General features: G+C 30.3%; 2 protein-coding genes across 6 annotated transcripts in view; one reads left to right on the forward strand and one right to left on the reverse strand.

Annotated features, from left to right (window-relative positions):
* LOC111684417 (antichymotrypsin-2-like) overlaps window positions 1-11,701 on the reverse strand; it is an 81,588-nt gene extending 69,887 nt beyond the window's left edge. For 2 of the 5 annotated variants that reach the window (XM_023446582.2, XM_023446578.2), the window contains exon 1: window positions 11,051-11,700. In XM_023446582.2, the coding sequence (XP_023302350.2) occupies window positions 11,051-11,225 (175 nt within the window). In that variant the 5' untranslated portion in view covers window positions 11,226-11,700. Of the gene's footprint in view, window positions 1-11,050 lie in introns of all 5 variants that reach the window. The other 3 variants (XM_023446583.2, XM_046954790.1, XM_023446576.2) reach the window with 3 other exon arrangements.
* On the forward strand, window positions 6-4,141 carry LOC111684413 (serine protease inhibitor 42Dd-like). The gene is made up of 4 exons (XM_046954789.1): window positions 6-230; window positions 1,884-3,364; window positions 3,536-3,677; window positions 3,800-4,141. The coding sequence occupies exons 1-4, from the start codon at window positions 209-211 to the stop codon at window positions 3,922-3,924; spliced, it is 1,770 nt and encodes a 589-aa protein (XP_046810745.1). The 5' UTR covers window positions 6-208; the 3' UTR covers window positions 3,925-4,141.
* Window positions 11,702-14,677: the final 2,976 nt, after the last annotated feature.

A 14,677-nucleotide genomic window follows, 5' to 3' on the forward strand; every position in this document is an offset into this window, starting at 1 on the left:
AAAAATTAGTTATATTTATGCAACCAACAAGTAAACACAGAAGTGACTTAAACAAAAGTTTAACGAAAAATTAAATTAAATAAACAAAAACAAAAAACTCAAATAAGTAGATCTTACATTTAATAAGAAAAAAAAATTAAAATAAAAATCCCTAATTAAACCGGTACAGAAAGTACGTTAAAAATTTCACGTTCAATTTGAAGCAGCTATGACGTCACTTATAAATACAGGTGAGATTACTTGAAAATAAATTTTTGTTTTCTTTTTTTTAAGATGAGTTTTTAGTTCAAGAGAACAATGAGAAAGCGAATATATTAAATGATTAACATATTCGCGGTTAAACCATAAGAAAAAATGCAATGGATTTATTATAGCAAATACATTTGAAAATTTTAATTAAATTAAAGGATATTTAAATAGAAAAGTGTGATCAAATTAACGTTGTTATAAAAGGTTTAAAAAGTTTACTAAAGAAAACTTTGATCAGCAGAGATTACTAAAGAAAATTAAAGATAACTTTGATCGAAAAAGTTTACTAAAAAAATTTGATCGATGTAGTTTCTTAAAGAAAAATTTGATCGACAAAGTTTATTAAAGAAAACTGTTATCGACAAAGTATACTAAAGAAAACTTTGATCAACAAAGTTTACTAAGAAAACGTTGATTGACAAAGTTTACAAAAGAAAACTTTGATCAACAAATTTTGATAAAAGAAACTTTGATCGACAAAGTTTACTAAAGAAAACGTTGATCGCCAAAGTTTGCTAAAGAAAACTGTTATCCATAAAATTTGCCAAAGAAAACTTTGATCGACAAAGTTTACTAAAGAAACATTTGATCGACAAAGTTTACTAAAGAAAATGTTGATGGACAAAGTTTGCTAAAGAAAACTTTGATCAGAAAAGTTTGCTAAAGAAAATGTTTACAAAACAAAACGTTGATCGACAAAGTTTACTAAAGAAAACTTTGATTGACAAAGTTAACAAAAGAAAACTTTGATCGACAAAGTTTACTAAAGAAACCTCTGATAAAAAAAGTTTACGAAAGAAAACTTTGATCGACGAAGTTTACTAAAGAAAACTTTAATTGATGATCAAAGTTTAATCGACAAAGTTTGCTTAAGAAAGCTTTGATCGACAAAGTTTGCTAAAGAAGGCTGTTATTGATAAAGTTTGCAAAAGAAAACCTTGATCGACAAAGTTTGCTAAAGAAAACCTTGATCGACAAAGTTTACTAAAGAAAACTCTGATCGAAAGAGTTAACTAAAAAAAACTTTGATCGACAAAGTTTACTATAGAAAACTTTTTCTTTACTAAAGAAAACTTTGATCTACTAAAGAAAACTTTGATCGACAAAGTTTACTAAAGAAAACTTTGATCGACAAAGTTTACTAAAGAAAACCTTGATCGACAAAGTTTACTAAAGAAAACTTTGATCGACAAAGTTTACTAAAGAAAACTATGATCGACAAAGTTTACTAAAGAAAACTTTGATCGACAAAGTTTACTAAAGAAAACTTTGATCGACAAAGTTTACTAAAGAAAACATTGATCGACAAAGTTTACTAAAGAAAACAGTGATCGACAAAGTTTACTAAAGAAAACTTTGATCAACAAAGTTTACTAATGAAAACTTTGATCGACAAAGTTTACTCAAGAAAACTTTGATCGACAAAGTTTTCTAACGAAAACTAGTTCACTAAAGAAAATTTCCTAAAGAAAATTTTACATGACGAAGTTTAGTAAAGAAAACTAGGCTTGACAAAGTTTACTAAAGAAAACTTAGTTAGACAAGGTTTAATAAAGAAAACTTTCATCTACAAAGTTTACTAATGAAAACTTTGATCATCAAATTTTTGTTTTTAATTTAAATCTCTTTTCCAGTTCTTCTTTTAGGAATTACACTTTTATACCTCAAAAACTTCACTACAGCGGCTACCATTACTTCTACGAAGGAATCGCCAAAGAAGAGTATATTTGACACTAATTTATTTCCCTTAACTATTGAAGGTAATACTACCGATTCTCCAGTTACTAATGCACCTGTTCAAGAGTTCCCAAAACACAACATATCTGCAACTGATATATTTTCCCTTATAGTAAGGGAAAAGCCCACTGATCCTAGTCAAAATTCCTTAAAGCATGGACAATCTACCGTTATAATTGAAAACAAATCGGTGGAGAATTTTACTACCACTGCACCAATAGAAGAATCCCTTAGTAATAATATATCTACAACCGATTTATTTTCTCTTATAATTGGGGATAAATTTCTGGATTCGTCTACTACTACATATAGTCAAGAATCATCCAAGCATAAACAATCGGCCGTTACAATTGAGGATAAATTATCGGAGAATATGGAGAATACTCCAATAACCTTGGAACCTGCTTCAGAGTCTGAAAATGATAATTTATTTGAGTTATTTTCTCTTATTTTTGAAAATAATCCTAAGGAGGATATAGTCTTGGCAACAACAACAACGACCATGGCACCTAGTCAAGAACTCTCACATAATCATAATCTATTTGCAGCCGATTTATTTAGTGCTTTAGTTAAGGGAAAATCTGCAGAAAATATAGTCTATTCTCCAGCTTCTATACAGACTTGTATGGCTTTAGCATTTATTGGTGCTGAAGGTGAAACTGCTAAAGAATTGCGAGAGGTTTTGAGATTAGGGGAGGGAGATAAGTTGCAAGTGGCCAAAGAATTTAGAGAATTTTTAAAAACTGCCCTTAAAGCTGAAAGTGTGGTAGAAGAAAGACCAGAACTGCAAATAGCCAATCGTTTGTATGTTAATGAACAACTTAAAGTTGATAAAGAATTTCAAAAAATGGCCCAAGAATATTTTCATACCCAAGCTGAGGCCATAAATTTTAGTGATAATACCAAGGCTGTGGAAAAAATCAACCAATGGATAGAACAGCATACGGAAAATAAAATAAAAGATGTTTTAGATACGAATGCCGTTAATCAGGACACTAATGCTGTTATAGTTAATGCCATTTACTACAAAGCCAAATGGTTAAATCCCTTTAGTGTGTCCAGTACTTCGACATCTATATTTCATGTGAACTTAAACGATAGCATGGAAGCTGAAATGATGTACAATGAAGACTATTATAGATATGCCGATCTGCCGGAATTGAAAGCCTCAGCTTTAGAAATGCCTTATGAAAATAGTGACATTTCAATGTTGTTCATATTGCCAAACGATATAGAGGGTTTGGAAGATTTAGAATTAAAACTAAGAGGTATGGATTTGAATGAGATTACTGCAAAGATGTCGTTTAGAAAGGTAGATGTTTATGTGCCGAAATTTAGAATAGAATTTGATATTAATTTGAAAGAACCTTTAGAGAAGGTAAGACACTAAATAAAGTTTACAATTGGTCAATTCACAATCGATGTCGTAGCATTGTATATCATATGAAATAAATAATAAAATAATTACCACATACTACTATACAACCATACGACACCGATTGTGAATTGTACAAATATGAATTAAATGATAATTGTTCAATTAATTCAGATGGGCTTAACAACAACATTTACACCCGATGCTAATTTTAAGGGAATTTTCTCTACGTCACAGTTCCAAGGTATATCGGAAGTCAAGCATAAAGCATTTTTAGATGTTAATGAAGCTGGATCCGAGGCAGCTGCTGCTACATGTAAGATTATGATATTTGTAAAACTCAATACTATAAGGGCTCCCTTTAAAGCCTAAAGAATTGTTGGACCCCTAAATGCAGACCCGGCATTTTAATTTATTAATTTTGTTTTACAATTTCAGTTGCCACTCTAACAACATTGAGCGCCGTTTTTGATGAGCCCACTTTCCATGCCGATCATCCGTTTATTTTTGCCATACGCAGTAAATCGGTCGTATATTTTGCTGGACATGTAGCCAAGATGTAGACTGCAGAAATTCTACATAAATTTCGTTTTAATGTTTTAGTGAATTAGACAGAAATATATATTTTAAGACTAACTAAGAAATCCGTTTATTGGGTTTTATATTCTCATAAAGGAGAGAAGTTATAGATTCATTTACTGATCAAGTTTTTAATTTAAGCTTTTTAATGCTAAGTTTTAAATTTTAAGTTCAAATAAAATTTAAACAATTTTTAAAAAATATAGAAACTATTACATAATTAAAAATTTCTTGGGAATGAGTTCTAGAAAAGGTTAAAACAGAACGGCTGCTTTGGTTGTTGAACAGCAATTTCTAAACTAAAATACTTTCTGCAGAACTTTATAGTCATTCTTCACTTCTTGTTGACATAAAAACATTCAACGTAATCATATTCCCAAAAGTCCTGTGGACCTTTTTTGCTAATGTGCTAAATTACATAAACATATTTTAAAAATTGAACACTAGGCTAAATCCCCTCAGAAAGTCATTCAGAGCCGATTGGTATACTTTTAGCAGGGTAGTGCTACCAATATTTCTGATAGAACTGAACTAGAACTGAACTAGAACTGAACTAGAACTGAACTAGAACTGAACTAGAACTGAACTAGAACTGAACTAGAACTGAACTAGAACTGAACTAAAACTGAACTAGAACTGAACTAGAACTGAACTAGAACTGAACTAGAACTGAACTAGAACTGAACTAGAACTGAACTAGAACTGAACTAGAACTGAACTAGAACTGAACTCGACCTGAACTGTACTGGAACTGCACTGGAACTGCACTTGAACTGAACTAGAACTAAACTAGAACACAACAAGTGTTCATTTACTCTGAACAACTTTACTGCAGCAACTTGTTCTAATTAATATTTCAAAGTGCGAAAAATGATTAAACAAATCTTTTGATAATAAAGCAGACTGACTACATGTTCTGTCTAGTTGATAGAAATCATAAATATTTAAACATTTTTGCAAAATATCAAGTTTGTATGTGTAATTATGATCAAAGTGCTAATTAGATCTCAAAAAACGCCAAATGGTAAGATTTTTTGTTTTGAGAAGATTGACAACAGTGTTAAGTCTGCAGGGACAATAACAAAAGTTTTGTTTTAAAAACAGGTTTCTTGTTTACTTTTTTATTTATATCACAATAATAATAAACTAACACGTACTATTGAAGATTGGGTTAGTGTGTACAGAGATAGTTAGTTGATATTTTTTAATATTAAGTTATTTTAATCTAAGTGATAGGTGGTACACTTTAATAAGAAAAAAGAGCGGTTTATTTCTTTAAAACTTTTTTTTGAATTTTGAAAATATACTAAATACCGTACTATTTACCATCTCTGTAGATAACACAAATAATAATAAATAAACACAATGACGAACTCAATCAATGCTACCAGCTGTTTATCAGCTGTTCGCCATTTACTTAATGCAAGGGAAAGAGACTTACAATTATGTATGTTTGTTAAACAAATTGCTTTCTTTTGTTCACATTGTCCGGCAAAGAAAGATTAAATTGTATAAACAAAAACATATTTAGAGCAATTTATTTCCTTATTTAATGACAATTTAATTCAATAACACGCCGTTGTTGTTATATATTGGCTCAACAATTGGGTGTATGATTTCATTATTTACGTGTAACAAAATCATAATAGAAGATATCAAACATTATGAGTATCTCAACATTTGCTCAATCATTCACTAATTTATTTAATTATAATTTGCATTTAATTAAAATTTATAATTATTGAATTACACAATGAATTAAGACACACTTACATTTATTTAAGGTACAATTAAACTTATTGTTTATTTTTTTATTAAAACAAACTAAAATGTTTCTCCTTCGTTCTTTCTTACAAATTCACTTAAAGAGTTCATGAACTAAACTGATAATCTCTTACTTAATGCACTCTTTGTTGGGGTGGCAAAAATAGAAATAATACACATTCATACAAACATACACAAAACATATGTTTTGTTTACAGTCAGGTAAATGATTGTTTGAAAGAGATAGATATAACTTTATAGCCATTTCTGTCTCTTTTTTTACACCGAGTTATCTCAACAAAAAATAAACAGTTCGATGTCGATTTACTCTGTGTCGCTTAATAATTCCCCACTCTCTATGAAAGTGGTGAAGTGGTAGATATTGTTTTTTAAAAACAAAGATGCCAGAGTGAAACAGTATACTACAAATCTTAGTACCTGTTATTTTAAAAGTGAGTCCATTTAGCATTTGAAAGATTTTTGTATGATTAATAAATAAAGTCTTTTTTACTAATTTTGGTAATCTAAAAGTGATATACTTATAAGTTGTCAGCGCAAAAAAAATTTCGAAAATGAGCCCGATATGTGATTAAAACTTGAAAATAACTAGTACAAAACTAGTAAGAAACTATAACAGAACTAGAACATAACTAGAATTAAAATAGAACATAATAACAACATAACTAGAATTGAAATAGAACAGTATAACACAATTAAAACTAAACGAGAATAGAACTAGAGGCGAAGTAGAACTGAACTAGAACTGAACTAGAACTGAACTAGAACTGAACTAGAACTGAACTAGAACTGAACTAGAACTGAACTAGAACTGAACTCGAACTGAACTAGAACTGAACTAGAACTGAACTAGAACTGAACTAGAACTGAACTAGAACTGAACTCGAACTGAACTAGAACTGAACTAGAACTGAACTAAACTAGAACTGAACTAGAACTGAACTAAACTAGAACTGAACTAGAACTGAACTAGAACTGAACTTGAACTGAACTTGAACTGAACTAGAACTGAACTAGAACTGAACTAGAACTGAACTAGAACTGAACTAGAACTGAACTAGAACTGAACTAGAACTGAACTAGAACTGAACTAGAACTGAACTAGAACTGAACTAGAACTGAACTAGAACTGAACTAGAACTGAACTGGAACTGAACTAAAACTGAACTAGAACTGAACTAGAACTGAACTAGAACTGAACTAGAACTGAACTAGAACTGAACTAGAACTGAACTAGAACTGAACTAGAACTGAACTAGAACTGAACTAGAACTGAACTAGAACTGAACAAGAACTGAACTAGAATTGAACTAGAACTGAACTAGATTTGAACTAGAATTGAACTAGAACTGAACTAGATTTGAACTAGAATTGAACTAGAACTGAACTGTACAGCAATTATAAATTGATCATACTGTTTTTTAATATATGATATTTTTTAAATTATTTTGGGATCATATTTCCCGCAGTTGGATCATATTGCCGCAACAATAACAGATTTATTTAAAATGGCCCAATAAAAATTAAAAAAAAGAAATTGTTTGTGTATAAATCTTGTGCGCACGCTAGACGTTTAAATTTTTATGAAAATGTTATGAAAATTTTCACATACCCTCTTTTCGACCCAAGCCTAGCCCCCACACAAACGTACCCCCGGTCTAGGGTATCATTTTGCTGATTTTAAATACAAATCATCTCGGTAGCATTTCTGACAGAAGATATTCTCCAAACGTGTTATTTTTTGGATTATGACATTTTTATTGTAAATGACCGATAAATGTATTGAGGTATTCGAAAATTTTAATTGGTAGTTTCATGTAAGTTTCTATTATCTACATAGAAATTGACATTGCTGTAAAATGTGTTTTTAATTGAACTTGTGATATTAATATCCCAGCAGTTCGTTCGGTCAGTCCCGAAATACTTATTTAACCTATATAGCCACTGAATGTTCTGGTGAGTTGCTTTTTAAACATGTGCTTGTCATACGAGGAAATCAATCGTTACCCCATATATTACAAGGAGACAGAAAAAGCTTAAGCTTGCCTTTTGAGATTCCACTCTCGTGATTACAAAAGGGGACACTAACAAGAAGATTGTCTTCAGGCCCGTTTGCAACCAGTTCATCCGTGACGAAAGATAATATAAAGTCAACCAGGTGATTAGACGTAAATGGAAATCACTTTCTTTTTCGGATGCATTGACTCTTTGTCAAACTGCTGGGATACTATTTATGTATGTATAAACATTTAAACATATGTACAATTATATAGTAACGTGTGTATTGTCAAATTGTTGCAATCGCTACCCAAGCCAAGCAACATCTCATAAAACTTTATTCTAGCCACTTGTAGATACTACTATATTGCAACAGGTATTACATTTTTATATTAAAGTTTGTATCACTCAGGTTTAGATTACCCATCAGAAATAATTTGATATGGTAAATTAGAGAATTATTAAAACCGATGGTATCAAGTTCGAGTTGAGTTTTTGTTTTCATATGACAAACGAAGCTTCCTAAAATCAGTGGAAATCGTCTACATTGGAACTAACGGGCCTACAGTGGATCCACATATTAGGATTAGTTAGAAATTTACAAAAACGCAACCGCATAAACCATATTATATATTTATTTTATTTTTACATGCTCTACATGTTTAAAAACTCGCCTTGACATTTATTCATATTTCAATCAACACCGTGTTAATCATTTCAGTTATTGAAGTGGAAATAACCAAATATATCAACTTGAATACAATACCTTTTCAGGGAATTCAATTTTCGTTATTCAATGTTTCCTGACTCGTGGTGAAAGCGTATTCATATCGTTCAAATATTTAACGAAATATGTAGATCTAATGCCAAAACTTGATTTGAGTAAGTTTCGGGGTATTACCATTCTGGAAAACCTTTATGTTCCAATTGTGCATCTGTCACCATATTTCCAATAGTTTTCGAGATACCAAAATCCTTAAAATTACATATTACAAAACCATATTAGTCCTCTTAATGTACCAATAATGAACTTGGATCCATGGAGGATCCAGATCTCCAAAGTAAAGCATTTAAATAAAAAAGTAATTATTCAAAATATATTTAAAATATAAATTTAAACCATATGTCCACTACGATATTAAGGAACACTAGAACGAACCCAGTCCACCTTTTTTGATTTTCATTTAAACAGGGAGTTGCGTGTATGCATAAAAACTAAAAATTCTTAGAGTGAAAAACAACTAAAAATCCTTTCAATTTTAATTAATAGATCCCCTTTAACCAACAAACAATGTATATTTATTTAACAAGAAATTTGAAAGCCACCATTTTTAATATTTTAAAATCAAATTAAGATATCTTAGTGAAATGCCCACATATATGTATACGAACGTAACCCAATTAGGTTTTTATACCCTACACCACTTTAGTGGGAAGAGTATATATTGAGTTTGTGCTTATGTTGTAACGCACAATAATATTGGTCCTATCTATACCTACCTTAATACCAATCGGCTCAGAATCATTTTCTGAGTCGATTAAGTCCGTCCGTCCGTCCATGTAAACCTTGTTATTAAACTACAGGTGGCAATTTTGAAGATAATTCACTGAAATTTGGTACATGATCTTCTATCATCCGAGGGACGAAGACTATTGAAAATGGTTAAGATCGGTCCATTATTTTACCTAGCCCCCATACTAAACTAAACACCCGAATAGGGCTTGTAAACCTTGTAATCAAACTACAGGTCGTATTTTTGGATATAATTCAATGAAATTTGGCACATGATCTTAATATCGGTCTATTTTTTCACCTAGCCCCCATACAACTGAACCCGTCGAATAGGTTTTTTAAGTTGAGAATTATGTTTATGCAATACCAATAAACCGCTTAAGTATATCTGAGGTACAAGGTACAATTCAACTTAAATGTTTTATTATGAAAACTAAATCACATTTTTTTAATGGTGTATTGTATTATATGGTCGTCCTCGCCCGACTATAATTTCGTACTTATTTAGAATTTCTTTTGTATATATCATTACATACTCAAATTAATAACATTGTCCTCTTAAACTGAATTTCTACACGTCCAAGAAAAGGACATTATTTCATATTAGTTTGAGTTATCATTGACAAAGAGTAGACGAGTAGAACGATTCTTTCTAAAACTAAGAGGTTTTTTTTCGCAGGACTACTACAGCCAAGACCAGTCTCCTTTTTCATATGACTAACCATAGGAGTATTAATTTCGAACTTTATATCAGAGAAGTAATTTTTTAGAATTTCTCGATTTCTATTGTCATAAATTTATCCTACACTAGAGCAGTTTTACGAGGTCTTCAATCCATATGTTGAGTTTTCTTAGTTTTTTTTATACCCTACACCACTATAGTGGGGAGGGTGTTATGCGTTTGTGCTGAAGTTTGTAACACCCAACAATATTGGTCCTAGACCCACCTTAAAGTATACAAATCGCCTCAGAATCACTTTCTGAGTTGATTTAGCTATGCCCGTCTGTCCGTCCGTCTGTCTGTGTGTCCACAGACACAGGTCGCAATATTCAAGATAATTTGATGAAATTTGGCACATACTCTCTTTTTGGTTCAAGGACGATCGCTATTGAAAATGGTTGAAATCGGTCCATTATTTCTCCTAGCCCCCATACAACCGTACACCCCGAATCGGGCCTTTAGGCTCATAATTACGTTAAATGTTTTATAATGTCAACAAAAATCAGCAAAAATTAGTTTTATAGAACAATAAATGACAATACTAATTTTTATTGTGATCGGGCCTCATTTGACCCTAGCCCCCATACAGACTCTCCTTCAGAAAATGACTTGAAGGTCAAAATTAACTTATAATTTACTTATAAAACGATTAAAATCTACATAAATGACTTTGTAGTAGACGTAAATTCATCTACCAAAATTTATAAGGATAGGCCCATATTTACCCCTTCTTCCCTATGAGCCCTCTTGTAGAAAATCTCTTTTTTGTCAACAATAAGTAAAAATATTCTACAATAAAACAAATTAAATGCTTTGTTTAAAAAAAAAAACACAATTTTAACATACTGACTGGTGTAGGTTATCATATGGTCGGCAATGTCCGACTATAAATTCATACTTGTTTTTTTTTTTTGTAATTTTGGTAAATAAATGTACGTATATAAATAAAAATTAATAATAATTATTAATTATTTTAGAATTTAAACCATATCTGAAATATTTGAAAAAGTTTATTTTATTTTGTCAACCACTGTACTGTATGTACATATGTATATAGAAGATATATAAGTGAAATTTAATCAAAAAAAGGACTCACCTGTTAGCCGCAATCGGTATTTCTGAACGATCAGTCGTGGCATTGAATCTAATGAAAATTTTTTATTTATTAAAACTTTCACAATTGCGAAATATTTGGCTATTTTATAAATAATATTAATACATTTAAATGGATCACTTTTTTGACCTTTTTTTATTATGGCAGACTTTAACATACTATTTTATTTAAGATTTTATTTTATTTTCTTTCTTTTGAAATATAATTTTATTTATTTACTTTTATTATTATTAACTTTATTATTCACTTTTTATTGACAACAACCTGTGGCATTTCTTTTATTAAGATTTGATTTTTCGCTCTTGCATTACATACAGATATACATACTCTTATTAGAAATTATAAACTTTACAAAAACAACAGCGTAGAATTTCTTTACACACTTGCACACAGCATTCTTTATTTATTTACTTTTTATTTGCATTCTTTTCTTTTTGTCTGCACCAACGAATGGCCAAACTAAAGCAACACAACGACCGGCTCTAATTTATATCAAATTTCCAACAAACTTCTAACACTTTTTTCACTAATTTACTCAACACTTTTCAACAACATTTTTACATACAATTATAAACAAACATTTAAATTATAGTTTTATGCAAAAATATTTTAATATTCTTAATTTTTTTACCAGATTTTTTAATTATTAAACCAACACTAATTATTAAACAACCGAACACTTGTAAAATTTCCCGAAAACTAAAAAGACAAGAGATTATTACTGCTGCTGTTGTTGTTGTTGCTATTAGTTGGAAATGTGTGTATTTTTAAGTGAGAGTAAAACATTAGTGGGAGATTATTAAAATGCGTAACGGAGTTAAATGCAGTAAATAAACAAGATGATGGGCATTTGTGTGCAAATATTTAACTGTCAATATATTTGCATGCATTTTGACAGTTTTAGTATATTTTAGCTTATATATAAAAAATAATAAATGGTGATTAACTACACACTTGTATAAATGCAGCTTGGTAATTGCGCCTAAAAGTTGCAAAGATTTTGGTACTTTTTTTACGTTCGTAGTGGAAATGGGATATTTGGTGGGATGTTTACAAAGAAGTGGGTCAAATGAAATGCTGTTGTGGGAATTTTTAATAATAACATATCTCTCATTTACTACAAGAATGGCATAACTCAAAAAACGTTTAAATATAAGTTTTCCTAAATTATTTTTTTATAATACTTTTTATGCTGATGAGTATATTAATGGTATTACTATACTATTTAGATATATCGCATTGAAATCTCACATATTTTGAACTAAGGTATTTTGGGACTAGTTGACTTTTAATGCCGAAGTGCTTTGCTTTGGATAGGCCTATTTGACAGTGGTCTTTTTCAATCACTATGTAAGGTTCTGTAACGACTCACCATTGTGCTTTTTACACGCATGCACTTTGCTCAAGTACTTAAGCTCTCTAATCTCTGAACATTGCTGCCCCGTTGCTTAACTTCCAAGGTGCAAAAACATCACTTCTGATTACAAAACACAGATGGGATGACCTCTATTGAGGAGGCAACAGTACCTAGAGTTGTAAAGCTGGAGGTTCATACTAAGCGTTCTACGCTATATTGCATTTTATGTGTCTGTCAAAAAAAATGGAATCAATGTATTTGTATGCTGAAAATTACAAGCACAAAAGCGTAGAATGCCTTGATATGTAAAATGCTTAAAGTAGATTAAAGCTGGAGGTTCATACTACGCGTTATACGCTTTCTTGCATTCGATGCGTCTGCCAAAAAAGTAGAAGTAGTACATATTTGTAACGCCTTGACGAAGAGAATGCTTAAAGTGGATTTACTTTTTAATTTTTTAAGCGTCACAAGCATATGATGAAATTATGTAGAAAAACGAGTTGATGTAATTTGAATTGTAATTGGAATACGAAGAAGGTATGAAAATCACGTAATAATTTGACCCTAAGATATTATCCGCATACCACTACCAGTACCTACATTCTGTATCATATACATACATTTAACACGCCAGTCCCACATTCACTCCTATCTGGGGTATCTGTTGTCATACGGTAATAGCACCAAAATTATTCCGAAATAAAATCGTGCATCAGTTTCTTAACCTCAACTCAACTCTTCCCGCGGGCAACTGGCCACCCGCAATACTGTATTATATGGTTCTTCGATTCGATCTCATGTCAATTCATTCCAAGTTGAATTTTTTCGAATTTTTCCAAATTTTTCAACTTTTTCCGACTTCTTCCAACTTTTTAATTTTTTTTCTACTTTTTGGCTATTTTGTGAATTTTTTCGATTTTTTTCGACTTTTATCGATTTTTCGACTTTTTAAGAGTTTTTGACTTTTTTCCACTGTCTTAAAATTTTCGACTAATTTTTTACTTTTATCGAGTTTTTCCGACTTTTATATACAAAGTCGACTTTTCGACTTTTTCATAGACGTTAGTCGAGTTAGCGACTTTTTGGAACATAATAGTCGACTTTGACTTTTCGACTTTTTCAAAAAAAAAAAAATTCGATTGATGATTATTCGAAAGTTGAATTATAGAATCCTACTTCTTTGTCATAATCCCACCAAATATCCCATTTCCACTACTTTTTTGGAACAAAAAATCGATTGTTTGACTATTCGAAAGTCGATTTATAGAACCCTACTTCTTTGTCATAGTCCCACCAAATATCCCATTTCCTCTACGTAAAAAAGTACTAAATTCTTTGCAACTTTTAGGCGTAAAGCATCAAGCTGCATTTATACAAGTGTTTAGTTAATTACCATTTATTACTTTTTATATATAAGCTAAATTACACTAAAGCTGTCAAAATGCATACAAACATACTGACAGTTAAGTTTTTTCAAGCAAATGTCAATCACCTTCATTATTTACTTCATTTAACACCATTACGCATTTCAATAATATCCCACTAATTTCCTCTCACTTAAAAATACACACATTTCCAACTAATAGCAACAACAACAGTAATAATCTCTTGTCTTTTTAGTTTTCGGGAAATTTTACAAGTGTTCGGTTGTTTAATAATTAGTGTTGGTTTAATAATTAAAAAATCTGGTAAAAAATTAAGAATATTAAAATATTTTTGCATAAAAATGTAATTTAAATGTTTGTTTATAATTGTATGTAAAAATGTTCTTGAAAAGTGTTGAGTAAATTAGTGAAAAAAGTGTTAAAAGTTTGTTAGAAATTCCATATTAATTAGAGCCGGTCGTTGTGTTGCTTTAGTTTGGCCATTCGTTGGTGCAGACGAAAAGAAAAGAATGCAAAAAAAGTAAATAAATAAAGAATGTGTGTAAGATAGTAAAGCAATTCTGCTTTGTTGTTTTTGTAAAGTTTATAATTTCTAATAAGAGTATGTATGTACGGACATATGCAATGTAAGAGTGAAAAATCAAATCATAATAAATGAAATGCCACAGGTTGTTGTCAATTAAAAGTTAATAATAAAAGTAAAAAAATAAAATATATTTGGCAAAAAATTAAGTCAATAGAAAAGTAAGTAAAATACATCTTAAATAAAATAGTATGTTCGATTCTGCATAAAAAAGGAAAAAATGGAATGAAAAAAAATGAAATTAAAATTTATTAATAATATCAATTAAATAAAAAAATATTGCG

This window comes from Lucilia cuprina, chromosome 6 (assembly GCF_022045245.1).
Source record: "Lucilia cuprina isolate Lc7/37 chromosome 6, ASM2204524v1, whole genome shotgun sequence".
Classification (NCBI taxonomy): Eukaryota; Metazoa; Arthropoda; class Insecta; order Diptera; family Calliphoridae; genus Lucilia; species Lucilia cuprina.